The 24,169-nt window shown below is 42.0% G+C and overlaps 1 protein-coding gene across 1 annotated transcript in view; it reads right to left on the bottom strand.

The window, feature by feature from the left end:
* Nucleotides 1-22,617, bottom strand: part of cerk (ceramide kinase) — a gene marked incomplete at both ends in the record, with an annotated part of 26,158 nt that extends 3,541 nt beyond the window's left edge. Inside the window, 11 exons of the mRNA XM_079236071.1 lie at nucleotides 3,968-4,173; nucleotides 6,954-7,033; nucleotides 7,531-7,636; nucleotides 9,077-9,229; nucleotides 9,500-9,574; nucleotides 14,203-14,348; nucleotides 16,049-16,115; nucleotides 16,755-16,880; nucleotides 19,383-19,505; nucleotides 20,866-21,003; nucleotides 22,539-22,617. Of these exons, the coding sequence (XP_079092197.1) occupies nucleotides 3,968-4,173; nucleotides 6,954-7,033; nucleotides 7,531-7,636; nucleotides 9,077-9,229; nucleotides 9,500-9,574; nucleotides 14,203-14,348; nucleotides 16,049-16,115; nucleotides 16,755-16,880; nucleotides 19,383-19,505; nucleotides 20,866-21,003; nucleotides 22,539-22,617 (1,299 nt within the window). The remainder of the gene's footprint in view (nucleotides 1-3,967; nucleotides 4,174-6,953; nucleotides 7,034-7,530; nucleotides 7,637-9,076; nucleotides 9,230-9,499; nucleotides 9,575-14,202; nucleotides 14,349-16,048; nucleotides 16,116-16,754; nucleotides 16,881-19,382; nucleotides 19,506-20,865; nucleotides 21,004-22,538) is intronic.
* Between the last annotated feature and the right edge of the window lie 1,552 nt (nucleotides 22,618-24,169).

Consider the following 24,169-nt stretch of genomic DNA (forward strand, 5'->3'; position numbering starts at 1 on the left):
GCAGTAAAACAATTATTGCCATGCAATTCTTCTATAGTATACTCGTTTGTCTGTCTGTGGACTCCAGCTGATTTTATAAAGAAAAGTAAAACTACACGTAGATTTATTCAGCTTCTCCCTGTTTACGATAAAGAAAAACACCCAACAGGAGTGGGAATGCAAAATGGAGCGAGGGAGAGAAGAGGTCAGATACAATGGAGGTGCATAAAAACTATGTAAATGGTAGAGAAGAAGAAAGAGAGAGATGAAAAGAAATAATTTTGTCAAAGTCCCCTTTCATCTCACTCAGTGTCGCAGAAAGGTTCAGCTCTGTCCGGCGTACTTTCTTCTTCTTCACGGGGTGCCACTTTCTCTCTATCCCCGACCCCTTTTCCCTTTTTCCGCCCTCTCTCTCCCTTCCTTTTCTCCCTTTTTCGCCCTCTCTCATCCCAAAAGTGGATTGACAGCCATTTACTTCACATCAGACCCACTTTATGACTGGTGCCGCTTTGCATTCATGCTGGACTGTCTGCCTAAAAGGCTTTCTGACAAGGCCATGAATACGCTTAGTGGCTTCTCACTCCTTGTTTCTCTCCGCTTGGCTGGACAGTGATGCTGATATTAAGTGAACTCTCATGCAAAGTCCCACTCACCGTACTTATATGACTACTTGTCTACCTTTCTGTGTTGCAAGTGAAGCAGCGAAGACAGCGTTGAGCTGCAGACGCACTGCATCATGTATTTTTAATGCAATACCACACTCTGATCTGTGGTCATCAGATGGTTGATGATAATATTGTTTGGTTTTCTCCATTAAGGAGATTTGACATCTCCATGACGGAAAGCATAAAAAAAGGCCACTGGAGGCAGCGCACAAGTTTATCTCAATTCATTTTGTATGGGACACAAGCCAATCTATCGGAAAGGCATTGTGGGTATACAGGATTGACCAGGGACACAAAAATACAAGATGCATAAAGTTCCTCTGGAAACTCCATAGTGATGTGTTGAAAATTCAACAAAGAAAAGACTACAGACACAAACAAAAAACCTCATGTACATTTTGGGAGGAAGTGCAGGTGGCATATTTACACATTGTTAGCTCATGAACAAGCTAATTGCTAGATAAAATTGGTTTCTAAAATTAGCAGTTGCTAGCTAAAATGGCTAGTAACTGCTAAAATCGCCTTGCGAAGTGGTGGATGCGACTGGTCGCTTTCAATGGGTCTAATGCTGCGTTCACACCAAACGCGACACGATTTTTCGCGCCGCGTTTACCGCTTCAGTTTACTCGTGGAAGTGAAAAGAGGGTGTTCACCACAAATGCGAAATCGCGCCGCGACAAAGGGGCCGTGGCTTTTCACCATCGCTTCTCTCCGTGAAAAAGAGTTATCTTTTCTGCTATCGACTATGGAATAAATAACCATTATTTCTGGAAGTCCCAAACATGTCGGAACATGAAACGCCCTCGTGTTCATGACACCATCCGTAGCCGCACGCAGCCCGGTGAATTTCACCGACTCCTCCAGGAACTGCGTCTGGCTTATCTCCGTAAAACGGATACCGCTTCCGCCATCCACCATGGAAATAACCACTAGTTCTACTTTATACTTGTTGTGTAAACTCCACATACGTCGGAACATCAAACTCCATCGTGTCTGGGTTCATAATATTATCCGTAGTCCCACAACAGCGTCTGAATGACGGCCGCTACCAGCGCTACTTCAGGCGCCGCAGCAACAGTTTAATTCAGCAATGGCAAGATGGCGGTGGTGATGGGCGGAGCTTCTCAACGCTGATTAGCTGACGCAACTATGACTCACCCGATTTTTTTTGCCAGAGTTGGGATATTTCAACTCGCGCGAATTCGCGCCGCGTCCTCCGCTCTGTTCGCCCAGAGTCAAACGCCCTATTTGCGCTGCCTCAAACCCGTCTATTGCACCGCCGGCGTAAAATTTGCGTCTTCGCAACCTGTCGCGTCTGTGCATTGTATTTGCATGTAATCTACTCGCGCGAATAAGTCGCGCCGCGTTTGGTGTGAACACGGCATAAGACTCTAAGCAAATCTGTGTGGCCACGCTAAATATGAACATCAGCATGCTAAACGTGCTCAGATTGTCAAAGTGAACGTGCTGAGGTTTAGCCAGCATGCTATTGTTCAGCACATGGATGTCCAAAGAGAACTGGATACAGCGTTTGAGACGGCGCCCCGCTCATTCTTGTGAAAGTTGCTTGGTGGTGCATGAAGCGAACAAAAGTTCGAACCCCGAGAATAAATAATTATCTCTTGAGTTACAGACATCTCTTTCCCAATGTAAGTCGATTGTAAAAAGTCATTTTGGGCCCACTTTGACCTGATAATGGTGCTAGATGAAAAGTACATTTTAAAAGGAAATCAGCTAAGTTCTTTCAGTTCATCCTGAGGGGGATGATAATGTATGTACCAAATTATATGGCCAATATATAGATGGATAAAGTTACATCATACTGCTGAAATATTGGAGTAGGCAAAGTACTTATTTTTTCTAGTTTTTCACAAAACACACGGCTGTTGTGGTCATTTCATCTTCTGTAATTTATTATTTTTCTTGTTAAATCCCCTTGTAAAGCACTCTCTGACTAATGTCTCTGAAGAGCTCTATATGAAAATGTTTTAATTACTTACTGTTTGATTGGATTTGGCCTGAACATATTGGTTATTTCAGTCAGTCATCTGGATGTAATGTGCTCTATTGCGACCGCAGTATTCCAAGGACACGCTCCATGTCACACAAAGCAGCAATTTGCTCAATTTGCTATGTTTCACTGTAATAGCAGCAGCTTTCTTGGTATTAAATGGTTTGCTACTGCTGAATTCTATTCATTTTAAAGCTTTGAATACATATCTAATTATATCTTATTGATTCCCATCCTTGTAATCCAAACAAAATGTTGACCTCAGGATGACAGTCGAAGCTCAAAACACAGTTTGCCATTTCACACTTGTACCAAGGCAGCTATACTGTTGATGAAATTACTTACAGGTTCCTTCTAGATGGGATAAACTTCCCGTGGTCCTTCCTGAGGTAATAATTACTAATCACCAGACTTCCCCTGGCAATACTTGTGCTATCCTGAAAGGGCATTAGTCTGGTATCAGGCTGCTCTCCCCTACAGCATATCCCTGATGCAGCGATAACCGGTGCCTCTCTGGACCAGGGTGGAGGTTATTTATGATACGTGGGAAGATACGAGGGCTAAGGCATTTGAACTGAAGTGAACCATAGTTGGGAAATTGAGCCGAGTCAGCAAATGGAGGTGCTAGCACAGCAAGTGGGCAAACTCCTGCCTTCTTCTCGCTTGTTTACAGTCTTAACACACTCAATTCACCTGTGCACAGGTCGAGCAACTCCTGATGAGAGCTGGATTCTGCAGCAAAGTGATTGATGGGAGGCTTCTTTAGGACGGATGAAATTGTATTTAAAAGTGTTGCTTTATTTTGGTGATTAGTTCACTCTCTGAAGGATGTGTTTTTCTTGTCCGGGCTGACTATAGATCATATCGTTTCGACATATTCTCTAGCGCAGTGGTTCTCAACCTTTTTTCAGTGATGTACCCCCTGTGAAATTTGTTTTCAGCCAATTACCTCCTAACCAACGCAAAGCATATTTGGTTGAAAAAAAAGATGTAATACACAGCACTGTCAGTGTCTGATGTAATATAAAATATAGAAAATTCGGTTTAAGATCTTAACCTTATATTTTATTGAATATATATAAAATAACATTTTTTTAAAGGATTTCTTTTAATGGATGCCATTTTGAAATATATGTTTTACTAATCTCACGTAACCCCTGGAGTGCCTTCACATACCCCCAGGGGTACACGTACCCCGATTTGAGAACCACTGCTCTAGCGCTCTAGAAAATCCTAAATTGAAAAACATTCCCGGTGGGTAATACCGTAGGAAGTGCGCCGAAGATAAATCATACACCTCCTTCACTCCTACCTGGTCTTCCGTGTTGGTGTGTCGCACGAGGTGTCTGAGGAAGTCCAGGCGGGAGCACTTCCTGACGAGGATGAGGTCTGTGGTGCCGTCGGCGAGGTGAGCGTAGGGCGAGAGGCCTTTCGGAGTGCGGGGACACGCGCAGCTCATGCTGGCCGCATTGATGGCAATAAACTTTGCACGGATCACGCTCCAACCACCGCTCCCATCTGAAACAGAGGAGTCAAGTTTACTTAACCGTGCATACTTCTGTAGTAAAAAAGTTATTTTTGTTCAATGATAGTGTTATCTATCATTGAACAAAAATACCATCTTTAGGTGCATATTGAACAGGCTGACCATGCGTGCAATATGCAAAAGATGGTATTTTGATCTTCGTAACCGGACACTTTGCACACCTATTAGACTACTAAAAAGGAGGCAAACCAATTATGGATGCAGCCATTTTAATAAATGTGTTAATCCTGCTCATATTATTGGCAGTAATTCCATCACTCCAAAATGCAACAGCATAAAACCAGACACTTTCCACAAAACTGCTGACCTCAAAGGACTCAAAAAGCTTCCTGCTGAAAGGACTGTGCCTTTAAAAACAGCATTAATATTTTCTGCCCTACACCTTTAGTACAGTTTCTAGTTTACTTAACTCCTCTCTTTTTACTGCAGTGTCAAATATCCTCCATCTGACATTGCCACTTTAAAATGAACAGACCTTGAGCTGCCGTGAATACACTGTACTGTAATTAATTTACAATGCAAAGCAGTGCTGCAGCATTCGCAAACCTGCCACATTAGATTTAGTTTGGAGTGTTCTGCCAGCTCTCAGCTATTAACGTGCACAAGTAAGATGAGAGATCAGTGCGCAACATATCGGGGGTCTCGTGGGGTCCGAGAACCCTTTGAAAGCCAGCAACATTTTGGCGAGCTCTGGAAAAGTCTGCAAGTCACTTGCAATTGTCATAGATAGTCGTGATGGACCTGCTGTGCATTCGTGAAAAGTGGCGAGTGTGCTGCGCGGATTCTGTTGCAGGACAGTTAAATTGATTCCCTTCCGCCTAACGTTCGACCGAAACAAATAACCTCTGCAAATTTGGTTTTTAAATTATACTGTGTATTTTGCAAGTGCTTTATGAGTCCTCAAGCGACAGTTCCCTGCTTGTTACACATCAGCAGTGATGCTGATGAGGGTCCATTAGGATCCAGATGTCTTGGCAGGAATTCTCAGAGCGACGCCACCCTGATGATTGAGCCAGGATGGAAATATTGATGCTGAAAGTAATGCGTGTTGCCCTTGTAGGAGAGCTGAGCATCGTATGTTTATAAAACGCAATCAAGTTTGGCCAAGGAAGGGTGGACGGCATCTAAAGACGAGGTCATGTAGATAGAAGACTGATTGGATTAACTTCAAGTTTCCTTGTTATGATTAAATGCACAAGTGGCTTCCGAAATCTCGAATGGCAGACATGCACTTCACATCCACCACTCTGCTCCTCGGAGATTAGCGACTGTTTGCCGCTGATGCCGTATCAAAAGACGCAGTATCACCCGCGGGGCTGCCAGTGCTCGTCACCGGGGTGAGAGTCATTGGAGTGAGCGGAGGGGAAAAAAGTGATCACAGACATCCAAACCTCGGAGGGAAAATCTCAGAAAGCAAAGCGATTCATTACCTTTCCCTCTCATTTCGCGAAAAACAAACTTACAGAGGTGATAACGCGAACCGATGATAACAAGCCCGCAGAGTCTACATACAAATAACTATATTCTACATGGGAAGCAGTGATTAAAGCTGAATACAAAAATAAAAACAACAACAAATCCATGTGTGGACTGTAGGCTCTGCATTAGAAGAAGGTTTCCAAATGAGTATTTGCTTTCGGAGGATAGGCTGGCTCATTTGCAGAGAGAGAGAGAGAGAGACAGAGGGTGTCCTGCCTCATTGATTTAGCAGTTGTCTTGAGATTTCCCTCTCCAGGAAGGGAGGAGAAAAAACACACAAAAAAAAAACACAAAATCGCAAAACAAGCGGCAGCACTGGCGTGAGACAAACCACCTGTCGGAGCTGGCGAAGACAAATTTCTTCCTGATTAGTGGGGAGTCTGTCACACATCACACACAAACAGGTTGCACTCTCTTTCATATTTACACAGGAAAGTCACACACACACACACACACACACGCACACACACACACCATAAGAAGTCCCAGAAAGCCAAGCCAGGACAGAAAATGTTGAATTTTATATCATGAAACTAATTAGAGTGGGGAAAAACTAAAAAACACACAGCTTCTTTGCAGCTCACATTACACATGCACAGGAGCCAGTGTTGTTTTTTTGTTGCTGCTGCTGTCAGTGGGTTGAGAGAATCATAGATAATGAAATGTGTGCATCACGGTCAAGGGGGGACGGTGACGTTGTCCTACTCGGATCTGAGTAGCCGGACACCCACCTCGTCTGGGGAAATGTAATCTCATCAAGCAGACGCAGGGGTGGATGCGGGGAGATTTGGAAATCGATAGGCAAAAAAAAAAAAAGAGGCTCTGACAGGGCGGCGGGGAGTAGCGCAGTGTCACTAAAATCAGTTTATATTTTCCCGTCGATAACTCATCAAGAATCTAATTTTGCCGTGCCGCCTGTGGAAAAACAACCCCCGACAGAAAATGGAGATATTTAAAAAGGAGAAGATGATGTTGTTATTTACATTCTGTCCACCTCAGGTACTGCAAAATGTAAATCTCCCCTTATTTGTGTGCGTGCGACTTCAAGGGAAAAGACAGCCAGCGTGGGATTGTCTCATCCCTCTTTTTTTGTTTTAGTTTCGTCTTTCCTCTCAAACTGCACCCTTTAGAAATACTTATTTTCACACATCTCAGAAGTCTAGAAATGGCTTCAAAACAGACAAACAGGCAGATAACGAGGCAGAGAAATGAGAAATTGGCTTTTCGGTGTGATTAATTTGACACTTTTCGAGTAATAACCCCAAACTCTTACCTTTATCAGACTTTTCCTTCTCCTCTGACATCTCCCACTGCGTGTCTTTTGATGAGGGCTTGTGCTGACAGACGCGGCACCTGAAATATCAGCGTAACCTTGTTTTACACAAACCATCAGTGTTGCTGTGACATTCAAGGTCTAAACAAGCTTAGATGACTCATTAGGAGGGAATACATCCAGTCCACCCTAAAATAACTTGTATTGCGTTTTGCAATTTAAGTAATCTACAGCCAGAGAAGCCCTTTGACACAGTCATACCTCTTTTTAGGGAAAAATACTTTGTCAGGAAACACGGCATATTAATGGTGTTCAGCTCTTTTCAGTCCCCATAACACACAAACAACGGCTGTACAAAGCATCTCAAAAAAACAAAGCACTTCGTCAAGCGCTTTTTGGAGAAGACTGAATGGGTTCTCAGTCCACAATAAATCAGATGGGCTTCCTGACAACGTAAACTATCCCATTTAAGCTCTGGCAGGTGCACTGATGCCATTGAAGTGCATCAGATAAGTTAGCACATTGTGAAACAGTGCTGAAAAGCTGCAGAAATGGATATCTCTGATGCTTTATTTACCCGGATCGACACTGCAGCTTGTCCCGAGGGTCCCCCATGTTGTTCTCAGCGGGGAGGAAAGAGATCGTGCCTTCATAGTAGTTGTGACTCAGAAAGGTTTTTACTCCTGGAGCACAAACACAGTGTGGACCACAGAATGCATGTAAATATGTTTTATTTGTTGTGTTTAATTTACTTAATTATAGCTTAAATTCCTAAACCAACACATCTGCATAACTAATTGGACCACTATTCCTTATCTTTCTGTTGTAATTCCTCTATTCTCTAGAGGCTTTTGTAGGTTTAACTGGGTAAAAAAATAAAAAATACTTTCAGCAATTTTAGTGATAATGCTCTAGTAAAAATAACAGTTGTATTTAAAAGCTTTGTTGTGTTCGGTAGCCCTGGTTCATTACCTGAATTTAATTCAGGTAATGTATTATATTTGTAGAAAGCACAAATAATAAGCGTGTCCAATCAGTCAATTCAGCCTGATCTATTGGACAGACTACCTGCCTGTTACGTGAGTCTTCCACAAGCTGCTAGTTTGACAGCTGCGAGTATTAACAATTTCTCGCTAGATTTAGTAGATTTAGAGCTAGAGCTGCTAGCTACTTTCACTGAAAAAACTATTGGCAACACTTGGCAGGGCTTTTAAGTAGGATGCTTTAAACATCTTGCTTATGTTGCAGACTCCAGCTTTAAAAAGGTGCTAAATATAATAATTATATTGCCTCTTAACGACTCAACATCTGCCGCCGGCTCCCAACTAACGGTGCTAATTTAATGTTAGCTTACCCTAATTAGACATGAGTTCTATGGTCTTTGGTAATTCCCTGACTTTTCCCCGTCTATAGCATGAATGCCATGAAATTTGACATTTAAAACCTCAGTTGTGCTTTCGACTTGCAAATTAGCTAATATTATCACGCTAAGATACCAAACTAAGATGGTGTACCAACTAATAACTCCTTAGCATTATGCTTTTAGTATTGTCATGTTAGCATTTATTTCACTGTGCCTAAAGACAGTCTCATAAAGCTGCTAGCATTGCTGTAGATTATTAGTCTTGGCTACATATACACGTCCTAAATATGGCATTCTGGGAACATTTACATTCATAAATGAGCCTATACGTCCAGGTTTTTGGTTAATAATTAATCACACCATTGCAGTTGGCACCAGTTAATTTAGCTCAGTTTTATAACTTTTAAGGTTGATGCATTTATTTAAAGCGCTTGACAGTGTGCTAGTGTTTAGCCTCAGTGGGAGGAAACATCTTGGTGAGCCTTTTGGTGTTGGTGAATTCAACTACTGAGCTACACAAACCCACAAGCTTTAGGCTGTGTGTTAGATTTATATCTTAATCCTCCAACGTCTGGACCCGGAGCAGGACCAGCAAGCTCAGGGATAAACTCAAGGTTACCTCACATTTAAAAAAAAAAGCCGGTGTGGGGTCAGTGAGCTCAGAGGTCAGTGTGCCAAGGGTTTTAGAAAAAGGTTAAAGTATGCGAGTAGGCTTAGCCTGAAGAGTACCTCAAGTTTAGAAAAACGATGGCCCTCATACCTGACAGGTCATATCTAGCAGGACCCAGCCATCGCGTCCTCTCGCTCTCTGTCAGCATATCCCCATAGAAGCCGTAGCCAAGCAATGAGACGGAGTATCTGAGAAAGATGTCATTGTGGTGAACTGAACACACGTCCATCGGCTGGGAATCTCCTGTCAAGACACACCCAGAAAACACACTCACTTACCCCCTACTGTGTAGCCACAACGCACACATGAACATGAAACTGAAACCAGCTGCTGTAATAATCGCTCAAAGGTTGTTTGTAGCTTCACACACACACACACACACACACACACACACACACACACACACACACACACACACACACACACACACACACACACAAAATTGAAACAGCATGACACCCTGACACGTAGTGTGCTGAACGTCTTCTACGAGTCTCCCAATTACTCACTCACCCACAATGATGTGTAAAGCAGAAGTAACTGGATCGTTGGTTCCCACTGTGCCAAAGCAGATACAATCAGTGGACCCTGTTGGATAAGAGACACACAGGTCGATGGTCAGCCATTATATAGACAGGTTAAAGACACTGTGATGTGAAGAAAATTAAATAAAAAAGGCTCACAAGAATACCATTTTCAACAATAAATAAATAGCAAACCTCGAGTATTTAAAGGCAATATGTGGAGACGGTTTACCTCACACCCTCCCGTCTGATTGCATCTGTGTGTGTTTTTTTTAAACACAACAACTCTTTCAAGTTTTTCCTGTTGGCATAACTGCCATGCACATAGTTTAACACTTCCTGGATTTATATTTTTGCAAATACTTGCATGTTGGGCTGCATGACGCAAACAAGAATAAGAGGCCACGCAAACTGGGACCCTTAATTGTCCGGCACGTTTTATGCACACAACACTTTATCAGGATCGGGGAAATTGTATTTATTTCAGTGCTTAACAAACCTACTGAGCTTTCAACCATGAATTACGCTTAGCTGGTAAAGTGTTTACCAGTTTAAGTTTACGTCTTAGTTTTGCCTGTTAGCCGGCTACCATTTCCTAATTATTGAATACAAAGTTGAAATGTCAATAGTTTGGTGATAAACCAAAGAATTAGTGGCCTGCTGATCATTATTAAATGATCAATAAGTTGTTTCGATATTTCACTACAAACCATAAAGGTAAACCTTGGGTGGGACTAAAGGAAAAGAGGACTGCTTTGTCCTCCGTTGCTGCGGACAGGAAGTGAATCAGATTCTTGATTTAATCTTTTGACTCTTTTGACTTAATACCACATTGACATTAATGTGCTTTTTTTTTTTTAGAAAGGTACCTTTATATTAATGAACTCTGCAGAGTACAGTAATAAAACAGACTGTACAGGCATGTTGGGAGCCTTGATTGGCAGGTGAAGCTGCAACGATGTATTTTTACATGTGTACACCTCTTATTCATAATTGAAATCAGACTTCTAATATACATTGCCCTTTGCTAGAGTTACATGACTTTCAAAGCTGCAACCTAATACGAAGGATTAAGTGGGATGATTTTATTAGGCGGAAGTAAGGAGACGTCTCAGTAAAGTGAACTAATAGGATAGCTTCGGGCCCAGAGCTATCATCAACGCTCTTCAGCCAACAAATGAAGGATAAGAGGCATCCCCTGCCTTGAGAAAAATGTTAAGCTTAATATTAAAGCTTTCAACTTGAGAGGTAATAAGGCTCCATCTCTCTTCCTGCTCCGCATGGCGTAATTTCAGACCTATCTGCCCAACTTTGATCATCTTCAAGTGGTGAAATGGACCTACTGCGACTGATAAAAGACAGAGAGAGGGAGGGAGGGAGGGAGGGAGGAGAGTAGCGAGTGAAATCTAACTAGTGGTGTTTTGGGCTGGCTCACAGAAGCGTGACAGAGGAGATCAGGTCCTTCATTCAGTGGTGGACACACAGATGAGTATGAAGATGAGCGCCCTCTGACTTTCTCCTGCACTTTCTATGAATATCACTTATCTGGCCCCGAGCTTCATGATCACATCCGAACACTTTCAAATTGCTCCCGACAGCGCTACAATGCCTGCGATTTTGCAGAGCGCAAAAAAACCCGGCGGTGACACATGCTATTTGACTTTTCTAAAGCTACCCAGTAAAAGCCAACTGACTTTGAATGGCTAAAAGTGGCGCACACAGATGTTCAGTGACGCTGAGAGCTCAGATGTTCAATGTTTTATTCCCCTTAAGTTACTCAACCGCGGTAGCCTGTTGGCATATTCAGAGGAGAGAGCATAAACTGTCACAAGGCCTTCCTCAGGGGAGAAGCTCCAGTTATTTATCTGCATTTCCGCCCAAAACTGTCTCGCCAGTAAGATCATCTTGTCAGTGAAATCATCTTCATCTCACGGACAACAATGGAGTCACAATGCTTTTTAGCGCTGCCCTCAAAAAATTGTTGTTTGAATGCTCGCTTCATTAATGTATTTATAGCTGCACTTGCGATTGTCTGCTAACGACAAGAGTGAACCCTTTGGAACTAGACAAGTGGACCTTTTGAACAACATATTTCTATTTAAAATAAGCTACTTTCATTGCCGACAGTACAGCGACATTATAGAAAACGTCTGACAGAGCAAGCGTCTGTGGACATGACAGCTCGACGACAAGGCCATAAATGAGTTCATGACTTTAATTTGAACCTTGGCATCGAGGGCTTTGATATCTTACTGACACATTAACATGACAGCAATATTGATTGTTATATTGATAAAAATCATGAATGGCAGGCGGGTGGACACGACACACTCCTCCATGGCGGTGTAGAAGCATAGATCTACAAAGCACACACACGTCTACGGCTTTTATAGCAAGTCAGCTTGTTTTCTCCTTTTAGAAAATGTACGCCGATATGTTTGAGACACTTTACTTTATGACCATTTTTTGAGACATTACTGGCGCTTTTACGAGAAGGGTGTTACAACTATTTGACAAAAAAGGGATCAAATTGAGATCTTTTTTCTTTATTTGTTTACACCTTTATTAGAGAGACAGACAATACTGCTTACCCTTTTTTCTTTTCTTTTCTCTTTTATATAAAGTACATATATGTCAACAACTTCCTGTAACAGAAGGTCACTGTAGTTTTCTGCAAATGTTCCTCAAACAGGAGAAGATGGTGCGTTTGTTGGGGACTACTTTCAGCGGCGGATTAATACACACTTGGTGCTCTTGTACTTATTCCAGCAGAGCAGTGTATAGAGGATTGATTTCAATGACACTACAATGTTCATTGTCATGAAGGAACCCGTCACCCAGTTCAACAGTGTGGCTCACTGGTGTGTGTTTAATAGATTTTGGACAACAATGGAGCTTGATGTCATGGAGAAATAAGAGAACTCAGGCTTTGACTACACAGACAATATGTATTATTAGGATCAATTCATTACAGGTTTTGATCTTTTCATGTCACTTATGGATTGTCATTGTTGCTGCTGCTGCTATTCTGATAAAAATCTGACTCTCCAGTCTGATTGTCTGCAGTTATTTCTATCAGTAAAAGAGTAGAGAAGACACTCTTGAAGGTGTCTTTTTTAATGAAGCTGTACAGCTCATCGGCATGCCTTTGCTTAGACAATGCTCTGGAAGGAACGTCAAAAAACCTTGCTTTGAATTTTAAAGCAAGAGGATCGCCTTGGACATTTTAGGCTCCGTTTAACTCTTGATGGAAGCAAACCAGAGCACAATTAGCCACTGAAGTCATTGCGCTGCATGAATGGCATACCATTCATTTCAAAACATCTTTTGAACAACTACTCTGCGTCTACTTGAGAGCTTTCATCTCCGCAGCGCTGTGTTTTTACTAACAGTTTCACGTTATTGAGCTGAAGTGCGGTAACAATATGTCCTTCATGCCGTTTAGATTTTACACACTTACAATTATTTTCCATCTCTAATTATGAAAAGGCACAACAACGGAGTCAACACATCCAAATGATGATTGTAATTGGCCTTAAAATACTTTTCCGTGTCCCCAGCTGATTTTTAAACCCCTCGACTATTACCTTCAAGCTGTGCACCGGAGAGCCTCGTATTGGTCTCCATGCACGGCGTTTCTTCCCTCATGAAAATTACAGTGATTTCAAAATGTCACAGCACGTTTTCATGCATGGCACTTTGAATGATTGACCCTCCGCGGGCCCCCGCGGGGCCCCCTGCCCTGTTGCCATAGTGATTCTCTTATGTAACTCAGATCAGCAGGGCTGAAGTTCTTCAATACGGAAATCAATAACAGTTCTATTGAGTGAGATTTTTATGCAGGGGTCCAGACAAACCTTTTTCTGACAACTTGGCATCCATCATGCAACGCTTAACTTGACAAAACACGCAAACACTATCCGTTAAAGTTTGATTTACAACTAGATTTCCAGAGGAATTAACCGTCTTTAGGCAAAGGCTGTGAAGAAAATAAGAACATTTTCATCTTTTAAAAAGAAAAACGTAAATGTTTTTTTGGGAGGATGCCCAAACACAATAAATATATATTTGATTCACTATGGTAATTAAGAATGTGTCTCTGTAACCTGCTGCATAACATGTACAAGCATCTGGTGTGATTCCAGGCCGTGGGGGATCCTATAATACAGTATAGAGTAATACTATAGATTACAAATAACACAGTAAAGCACTAAAACACTATGGGTAAATAGACAAACACACCTCCTTAACCCGATAATGTTTCGGTTGAAATATTATAGACTAATAAAAATAATCATTTGGAGAGATGATGGAGAGCATTTTCCACCATTTGTGTGAGCTGGTGTAAACTCTGGGCTTCAGCTTTGATTGAACCGCATGTGTAGGTGGAGAGACGAGAGTCCTGGTGAGAGACTGTTCCCATTTGACCAATTATAAGGTTTTTCTTTTATACTTATGACTGACTGTAAAGGCAAAATGGTAAGCTGTAGAAAAACATAATAATAATCTATCTATAATCTACTCTGATTCTGATTCTAGAGAAGTTAGACCACAAGCTGCTCTTTACCTGTGAAGTTGCTAAAGAATGTTATCAAACTTCTATGATTCCTCCCCCATCATCATTACCGAAGCCATTCCATTACGCGCTCCCGTTTCCAAATGTTTTTATGCGATATAATGACCAAAGCTCACCGGCAGGAATGATTCCTATGCGTAGAGAACACGGCACCAACTCAGCATCTGGTTGGTTCTGGTCCACGCCGTTGTCCGTCTGGATCCGGGTGACCAACCCGTGCAGGACCTCACTGAACATCCCGTCTCCACCCACACACACCACCCTGGACAGACAAATGGTATCAACAATGTGCCCGACTTCCACACGACATCTGTTGAACGCTGTTCAGAAAGGTTTCAGGTCACACAGGTCGCCATAGGCGGACGCTAAGGTGGAGAAAACTACATGGCCACAATACCTTGACAATAATAGCAGCGGGCAGCAGGTGTTCCTGTGAAAGCATTCACTAAATAAGAATATCACACTGTGTCGCCCAGCATTACAGAAATGGACCTATGAATTATATAAACTGCAGAGAAAAAGGATAATGGATTATGATCTGCTGGACTGAATATCGAATGAATAGAAGCCGGAGAAGCACTCGGCCGGAAAAACCTTTCCCGGTATTGATGACCTGAATGTTCGGCTATCGGCTGCATTTTACCCTTTTGCTCGCGGCCGTGAGCTGCATCGTGTACGACTGTTTGTAAACATGAACTTATGTGACAGATTTGTACGTTTAAAGTTATTAAAAGTGATTCTAAAGAATAGAATCAGCTATATTTCTAAAATGATCATGAAAATGTGGAAATTTGAGTTCACGTTCCCAGTGACATCTGTTTTATTGCTTTTAATTGAATGTCTAAAGTTGTGAGCAATCATACCGGGGTAAAATATGTAGTATGCAGATGGCTCTCGGATCTACTTTACATTGATTCAAAGCATATCTTGAAAGTCTGTCCCCGAAACCCTGAAGACATGATTTAATACTTAGAAAATCAAGTGACTTCACTTTTCTGTTGTAGAACTGAAACTGGGATTCTGAAGCTTTCCTACAAGAAGCGGCATCGGGTCCTTGCCTTTAAACAATAAATCTAATTGCAGAAATCTCTGCTTCTCATATGAATACAAGCTTTTTTTTTATTGCCATGAAATGTTGTATAGATAACCATGGTTCTCAGACGATGAATCCTAAAGTTGTCCCCTGACTTTTTCTCTCGCGCCTCCATTAGGTTGACATTTGTGATTTACATTTGGTGATCCTTTAACTTTCTCTTTAGCGCCCTCGTCAGGTCAGAACTTTGACTTGGCACACACTTGGAGGTTGAAGGAAACGGTCCAAAACAGAAACGATTACAAACAGTGTCTCTTTGTTACACTACCAACATGTGTAGTCATGTTTTTATCTGCCAACTCGAAGGCAATCTGATCTAAAGAATGTTCAAAAAGTCACGGCAGGTTACACACATCCAACTCCAAATACCGGTCGCCGTCTAAGATAATCAGAATGACACCGGTTGTTAAAGGTCCTCTGTACAATATTCAGAGCATTAATACGGCATCAAACAACTATCGGCTATGTAAAGACATAGTGGAGTAATGGCCGCTTTGCATTGCTCGCATATGGCGGTAACAAGCTAACATAAAACAGTTTGCTTCGTCTGCGCTGTTGCCGTTCCTTGCACTGTTAGCACTGTGGGCACCGCCTCAGCTGTCGGCATGTTGAGAGTCGCGTGAGCACAAGATATACTCAGAATTTCCTACTGAGCACCTCCACCTTTTACTGCAGTGATTGCAATCTGACACGACACAGATTACAGCACAACGCGGCCTCATGACAAACTCTGAATGTGTGATAATTGACACACGGCTCATGGGAGAGTCTCTCGAAGGCGGTGTTACAACATCGACAGACAACAGCGACGCGGGGAAGAACCAGTGATGAAAGCCTGAAAGCAGCCGCTACCTGGCTTGAACACTCACCCGTCATATTTATCTAGATTGGCCTCGGTTTTCAAGTGGTCCCTGGCATGATTGGCCCGCTCTGTAACTATGGAAACAAATCAAACGGCAAGTGTTAGTGCTACTTCAATTAAAGGCAATGTACTGACAAAACAATAGGTTTTTTGAGGGCTGATGAGCACGAGCATTTTGAAATACAAGATGAGGAAACGCTCTGCACTTTTGAAACCAGTCACTGGAACCCGTCATGCAGACTAATGCTCAGAAAGAGCAAACGGCACAGAACAACCTAATGCAGCTATCGTGTATTAGTCTGCCAGATGAGCCCTGGACCCAAACCCCCAAAAAAACGACAATATTTCAATATTTCGAACAGTAAATCTGTTTTCCGGGAATAATAACACAAATACAATCCTGCCATTCACAGAAGCTGTAGGAAGCCCAGAGTAAATAGCATTCACACTGATGGACCATCAATACCGCAGACTATGTGTAGCTGCTGCAAACACTTATTGAATAATAGATGTGTTTTGGATACCCAAGCTTATCAACTATCACAGCTTCCATTAAGGTGGTGGCAAGATTAATGGCACTATCAGCCAAATCATATCCTTGCAAGCCTCTTCGGCCCCTTGGAGAGGCCACAGTGCCAGTGGAGATCTATACGACGGCCACCAAGACTCATTTTTTATTTAAATGTCGAGGAACGCTGCTGATGGGGACCCACCAATCACGTCGGCTGAGATGCGGGCGCGGCGAAACAGTGGAGCCACCTTCTGCTCGTAAACGCGCTTCCCGCGCTGCTTTCCCCCGACGGGATTGATGTACACCAGAAGGCTTTTCGGTCGGTTGGCTGCAAAAAGGAGGGAGGGATACGAGATAGTCATTAAAAAGGTTCAGCATATACCTTCTTTTTTTGTGCCTACAACTGTGTCACTGACAAGCAGCTTGATGAAGTTTTCATTAACCAGAGACCTTTTTCAAAACGCTCTGTCAAACTGACTGGTGCCCAAAACACGCCTCTCAAGAAATAAATGGCGTGTCTACCGACTAAGGGAGGAGTGTGAAGCAATTCGGAGGTGCTGCATCATTCTGTGATAAACCCACAGAGTGCTGCGATGGAGAATACTAAATGGCTTGTTTATGGCTGCTGTGGAAGACTGCGTTTAGGACAACAAACCGAGATACAGCAGCTGCTCCAATTGGAAATGAATGGATTGGGATCGGGAGTTAAATGAGCACAAAGAAATATAGGGTGCAATATCTGTTTGGCAATAAGACAAAAGTTCCATTAAATTACATAAATGGATTGTCAATGGGGGGATGTAAAGGTGTAGTGTGGAGCAGACTAACACTCCTAGAGCTTCATCTTCACAATGAATGCAGTTAATTTTCTTGAATTGATTCATCCTGCAAGGCAAAGTGGGGCCAAGTAGGCCGTTTCAAATGGGCTAAACCCATCTTAGACTCCAATTTCCACATGCTAGTTACACACTAAATCCTGAAGGTCTCAAACGTATAATCACTTTACGATCACATTATACATGTAAAGCACTGTATTTTGCACTCAACTAGGACAAAAATGTAATAAAGCTCAACATGTTGTGACTGATGGTGTAATAATAACCTTTTTCTGGTATTGTAATGTGTTAATTGATCATTGGAAAACATGTTGAATTCCTCACGTCTTCTGGCTGATGTGTTATTTACAATTTATGTACAAATTATGTACGCTATGTACAATTTCAGTCATGAGTTTTATATTCAAATAAAGCTGGGTGCAAACAATAATACAGACATACTCTCCATGTTTCTTGTGCAAGCCAGACAAAGATATTTTTAGTACACATGTTTGTAAAAAACACCATTTATGTGTTTTATCAGACTATTGGTTCTAGCTGGCTCCATTCTTTATGTCTGTGCCCGTGAGCTCCTATCTATAAGAGAAATGCAGGAGGCCAACTTGTATTGTTGGTTTGCCTCTGGGCTCTCCTGAAGCCATTGAACGTACTGAAAAGAATGAAGTGGGTTTTTATTTAATGGACAATAATGCAGACTTTACTTACAGTCTGCAGGAGTAAAAGAGCTCATTTAGCTGCAAGTTTAGTTTTAAAAGCTTTAATGATCTCCCGTTTGGTCCGAAACCGAAATATGAACTAAATATGCACTGTGGAACGATTAACTAATCTTTATTATAACAGTTTCTTGGTCTGTGATATGAATCTGTTAAATTATTTCTGTCCTTTCCCTTTTGTTTGCCTCAAACCCCATCGATAAACGTCACAATAAAAGCGTCCTCTGAAGAGTCGCAGGGTTTCAGAGGTTTTCTTTGGGTGTTACAGTGACTTATGTTACATACTGTAAGGTGGTGTCCCAATGAAGTAGTCCATAAACCACTCAGGAAAAAAGATTGTATTGCATATCCCTTGTGCCCATTGCTGACAGCTATTGAAATTGCTTGAGAGATAAAAAGCATGATCCTCACAGAACACCCCTTCCCTCCATGCAGAATAAACTTTACGGCACAATATCTTACAGTCCAATCTTAAAGCCGTTTTTTAAATATAGCATGGAAATTCATAAAAACTGGATTTGTGGGTTTTTATAAATGTTTGCATACCCCTGCAGGTTATTCGCGTGGGGGAACAACAACGTATAAATAACTGTTCCAAGTTACGTCATACCTTTAGGTAGCTTCCTGCCAAACTGGGGTAACGTCTTATTCATTTTTTCCAGCACCCAATATTGTACGAGAAACTCAAGGTGTGGAACAAGGAACAGGACTAGCATTAGAATCACATTTAGGGACGGATTAGTTTATGCATTGTGCAGTTACCAAACAGACTGAATAGGTTTTTAGATGAAATTGGAACACGGCAACACAAATAATTCCCACCGGACATTTTTGCATCAAACTCCTGAGAAACAGCTTTGAACCTGACAAAATACAAGTAGCAATTTTTTGTGTAGGATTTAGTGGCGTCTAGTTGCAACAAACTGAATACCCCTTCGCTTAGCCCTCCATTTCCAAGTGTGTGGGAGAACTACGGTGACCTTCAGTAATGTGAACAAGGTTATGAAGCTAAATCCTACCTACACACTGTTCCTTTAAATATATTCAGTAGAAATATTTGGCATGGACCACACAATACTAATCCATGTTCTCACCCAAACTGTACATGTAAACCTCTGTGCACTCTGTGTTTATCCTACTGCTCACAAAGCCAGATTTTCTAATACGTGGAACTTTTATGAAGCATCGTCAATAAAATGGATTACGAAGACGTTGAGAAGCTCTGCGTGAGTTCAAAGTGCATCGGCACATCTGCTAGTTAAACCATTAAACAATACATACCAAGTAATGACAGTTGCTCATTGGTAACTTGGATCCACTGTTCGCAGAGTTCCTCGTTGGCAGAGTGGAAGGTGGCGTCACTGCAGCGCCACTGGTGCCGGCTTGTTCTTCTCACGTAGGAAACTGTAGAGGAACAGAGCAGAGGGAACAGAGCGCCTGCTGAATTATGATTGTATGTAGGTCTAGTCACACTGCTGCAGGAATGGAACAGTCAATCTTAAGTCTTTGGACCACGAATGGAAAAAGAGTATCAGCAGAAGAAAGATGCAATCACCAGATGAAGAGAATTCCTGTTATGATTTCAGCAGATAACGCCACACGTGCTCAATAAAGTCTTAACTTCTCTCATGATCAAAACATCCATCGTAGCCGAGAGGTATAATAATTTGTCCAGTGGGTCATTTTGCACCAAGTACATTCATTCCCACCTGGCAGACATTGCCTGATAATGAACCCTGGCTTTATCCTGAGAGCCAATCAGATGTGTGCATGAGGAAGAAATGAGAGTTATGTAAAACGGGGCTCTGCTGATAGAGGAAAAAAAAGAGTTATAATATCCTGCTCTGAACATAACTGAAATATTTACGTTGAGGAGAAAGAAGAAGAAGAAAAAAATCACTTGCTAAGCACTTTGACAGCCGATTCACTCGCTAAGCACTTCATAGTCAAATTATCACACTAAGCATTATTTTCATCAGATAGGAAAGTTAACTTTTCAGGCAAGTTCTTCAGACCAGATCGCGTACAGTACCTCATGCTCGCAGTGGGGTAAGCGTAGAGACGTTTCGGAGTGGGTGGAAAAAGTCATCCTTTAATAAGTTACATAATCGGGATGGAACTGACGGGGACGTGTCTTTGATGTTTCCACAGATCGTGGGAATGCAGTCGTGTCAGGCTCGACACACTCTAATGCCAGTAAAAGCTCACATTAGCGAGGTAATTTTCTACATTTGGCCGTGATAAATAATGTAAATCCGATCTTGTTTGGATATAATCTAATGGCTCAAAATTAAGCATTAGCCCATAAGTCACTGGCATGCTGCCATCTTAGACCCAGTCAGCTAAGCTGTGAGGAACTCTCTTGTTAATGCATTACTTTCAGACTGTGGAGCTGTCGACGGGCTTATTTCCAGTGTCAGATCACTTGTGATTGGTAGAGCTGAACACTGGCTTTTGGCACACTTACTCAAAATGTAACTGCGATGTGGCGTTGACCTACTGCAGTAAAATGAAAGTGACAGCGATCAAGTACTGGCTTCGGGCAACTTTGTTGGAGGGAACAAAAGACACTCTGTATCTATTTCTTAAAGCAGCAGCTCAGCTATTAAGTGTTGCACTCACATAAAGATGGAGAGGCAGATTAGAAATACAACCGACTACTCCAGAGCCACAAAATAAATTACCGTATTCAGAGAAGTGCACTCGCCATGACCAGCACATTGACTTTGACGTATAAGAGCAGTGAAATGTGTAGGTCGTATACCTGTGAATGCATGAGGGTACAGCTGGGAGTGCCGCTTTGCCTTTTTCTGACTCCTCCCGGTCTCCGTGTGGTCTCGGTCGTCACCTCTGGTCCTGAGGACAGCCACTATTTCACCCACCTGAACAGCACGGCTGTGTGCTGGAGACACATGAATACATGTATATTTTACGCAACAATAACCAGTGCATGATGCTCTTACAATAGAACTATTAGCCTGTGTAATACATTCTCTTATGTATCCATACACATTTTGACAAGCCAAAGCAATTGTGGCTGTTAAGAAACGTTGCCAAACATCAATCATAGTTTTTGTAAATATCATTCAAACTGCAATAATCAATATTTTTTCATATTCGCAATGGATGACCATGACCATGTGTAATGTGAAATGGGTCACTTACAGAGACAAGCCCATAAAGAAGTATCACCCAACTCTGTAGTTCCCCTCATTCATTCCAGATCATTGTTTTGGTTTTATGGGCCACAACTTTTACTGTTTATTGTCTCGTTGAACCCATCAGCCTCATTTCCAGATGTAGCCGGCAGCTGTTTCAGTGAGAAAGCTCACATACAAACCCGCGATACGCTTCCTGCCCAGCACCAAATGGCCCACAGATAAAGTTAGCGACTAGCTGTTGAAGTTGAACATTCAGCCGCTCAGGAGGAGCCAGGTATTTCCGCCGGGAGTTGGTGGAGGCCAAACACTGAGCTCAAAAGTAGAGGGAATATTGGACTAACATTCATCAAATGAGTGCTAATAATGCTCTGTATCTGTATGTGTAAACAGGCACATGTTTGCTAACAAGTAAGGAAATGAAGGTTTAAGTAAGTTTAGGTTTTCCCTTAAAAATGAAGACGCTTCATCCATGTCTTATGACCTTAGAAGGGATTACCATTTATTTCACAAAGGAGTAACAGCCGTATCCCAAGAGAGCTGCTGTGTGTTTGGGAAGTAACTGCATCTCCTTGTTATTTTTTTCCTCCCCCACGGGTACGGGATTCAGACTGCTAGTTTAAAACAATGTGGGATGAAAGACTCCGGCAGCGTTTGAGTGGTTTACAGAATTAGGCGAGTGTGGTGGGTTCTGGTACCTCCTTGGCAGTGAAGAGATGGGATGGGTCAGTTGCCTTAAAGGGCTGCTAAGTCCCATCAAAGGATTTTATGGGTATTAAATTACTGTGTTTGAAAGGCAGGGATTGGGAAAAATAAAAGGGAGTTACTGGGAAATGGTTTCCTTTCACACCTGGTAAGTGAGAACAAGCTGGTCTGAGTGTGAAAGAGAGTGGCCAGGGGAAATCCAGATGAAGGTGATGCAATCATGATATAGAGCAGGGGTGTCAAACTCATTTTAGTTAAGGGGCCACATCCTGCCCATTTTGATCTCAAGTGGGCCAGACTAGTAAAATCATAGCATCTTTTTACAATAAACTAGAAACATAAAGACCAAAAATTGCCTGGGCTTTCCTCTGCAGATTCCCTCGCTTTGTGGCACGACTTTCATGACGTGATCCATTTTTCACGACTTGCAACACAATGGCTCGCGGTGAAAAATACAGTAAAATGTCCCAAAACTTTATCCTCCAGTTGCAGCTTGTACTTTCTCCCTGAATTTCGTCACAACGCCTGTTTTTCTCCCGATCATTGATGGTGCACCGTCTGTAGCCTCACTGACAGTACGGGTCCAGTCCACTCTGACCCAGCGTTTCAACGAGAGCGCTAACAATGTAGCTCGCTGTAGTGGTGTCCGTCATAGGTATCAACTCAAGGAACTCCTCGGGGACCGCCAAAATCTCATCAACGCCACAAATGAATACGGCCAGTTGAGCAACATCTCTAGTAATGTCAGTGCTCTCATCGATTGCAATTGAAAATGCTACAAATTACTTTACTCTATGCTTCTTTTGGCTATTCAAAATCTGCTGAAAGATCGGAAATCCTATCCGTCACAGAATTCCTTGTTAGGCTAATGTTGGCTAAACACTTTTTTCTGTAATTTTAACAGTTATTCGGCAGGCCGAGCTGGACCCCCGGGCCGTATGTTGGACACCTCTGGTATAGACAAGAAAAAAGGGATAACGCAAAGCTAAGAAGGTGATGCCCAAATATTTTACACTACATCTCACAATAAATATATATACGGTTTCCTTTGTGAACCATTTCTATATTTTAATTTAGAAATTGGGAGCATTCAAGGGCAAAAGATGGCTACGCTACCAACGGAACAAATTCAAAAGTGCACTTTTGTGCTCGGAAAGGGCAATATTACTTGCAATGAGTTTAACTGACCTCTTCAACCGCATCACATACAGGCATTCCAGTCTCTCCTACAAATTTATTCAGCTGATATGGTGAAATGGATGGGAGGCAGGAATGACATATTATTTCTCTCCCGGGACTCTGAGGGAATAGGATTTCATTTCTTTCTCAAATAAAGATGATGCGCCATGCAGGCATGAATAACTTTATAGGCATCGATATTCACACTTTGACAAATAGGAAGAGTTATGGCCATGTGTATAATAGCTTTATTTTGGGTGGGGGTGGGGGGGGTTTCATTCCAGCTATTTGAAGAAGAAAAAATGGCATCTATACAGTTCTACCTATGCTCTATGGTGTTGAATTAACAAATATCATGGGTTATTGAAAGTTATTGACTTACACATTCCATCAATTTTTTCAAAACGTGTTTAAAAATGAGCCATTACTTAAAGATAAGCAAGCTTGCTTTAAAGCTTTTCCTTTGACTTTTTTTCCTTTTTCCCAGCAGGTGTTCTGGTTTGTCATATTAATGAAAGGTCAACTAAAAACATGAACCACGGCTGTTCTATTGAGCAGCCCCAGAGAGCATGACAGTGGAATAGTGAGCCAGCATGCGTGATACAAGAACTAAATGGAACGCAGCCATCAGTAGTTTAATCATTCACCCTGTGCTTTACCTAATGTGACACATCCAAAATGATTTCTGTGAAAAGGGCGTCGGCCTACGACGGCTCATTATTGATAATGAGATTTATTTAGGCTATGGATTTAGGTCAGTATGTCACACTGACACCTGGGGATGTTTGATACGAGTTTTAAAGGGACCACACAAACAGATCATTAAGGAAGATCTTCTTTTTTTTGAACCTGTTGATTTAAGCCGACCTTCTGAATACCTGCGCGAGAATGTGGAAAGATAGCCGACAGACTAAAATCTACTTTTACCATTTCTGTTGTGCAACATGTTAATGATTAAATATTAGACTTGAGAAAATTAAACATAAAATCATGCATTTGCTGTTCGTTTCATATGTGTCATATGGG

Source organism: Taurulus bubalis (assembly GCF_910589615.1).
Source record: "Taurulus bubalis genome assembly, chromosome: 20".
Classification (NCBI taxonomy): Eukaryota; Metazoa; Chordata; class Actinopteri; order Perciformes; family Cottidae; genus Taurulus; species Taurulus bubalis.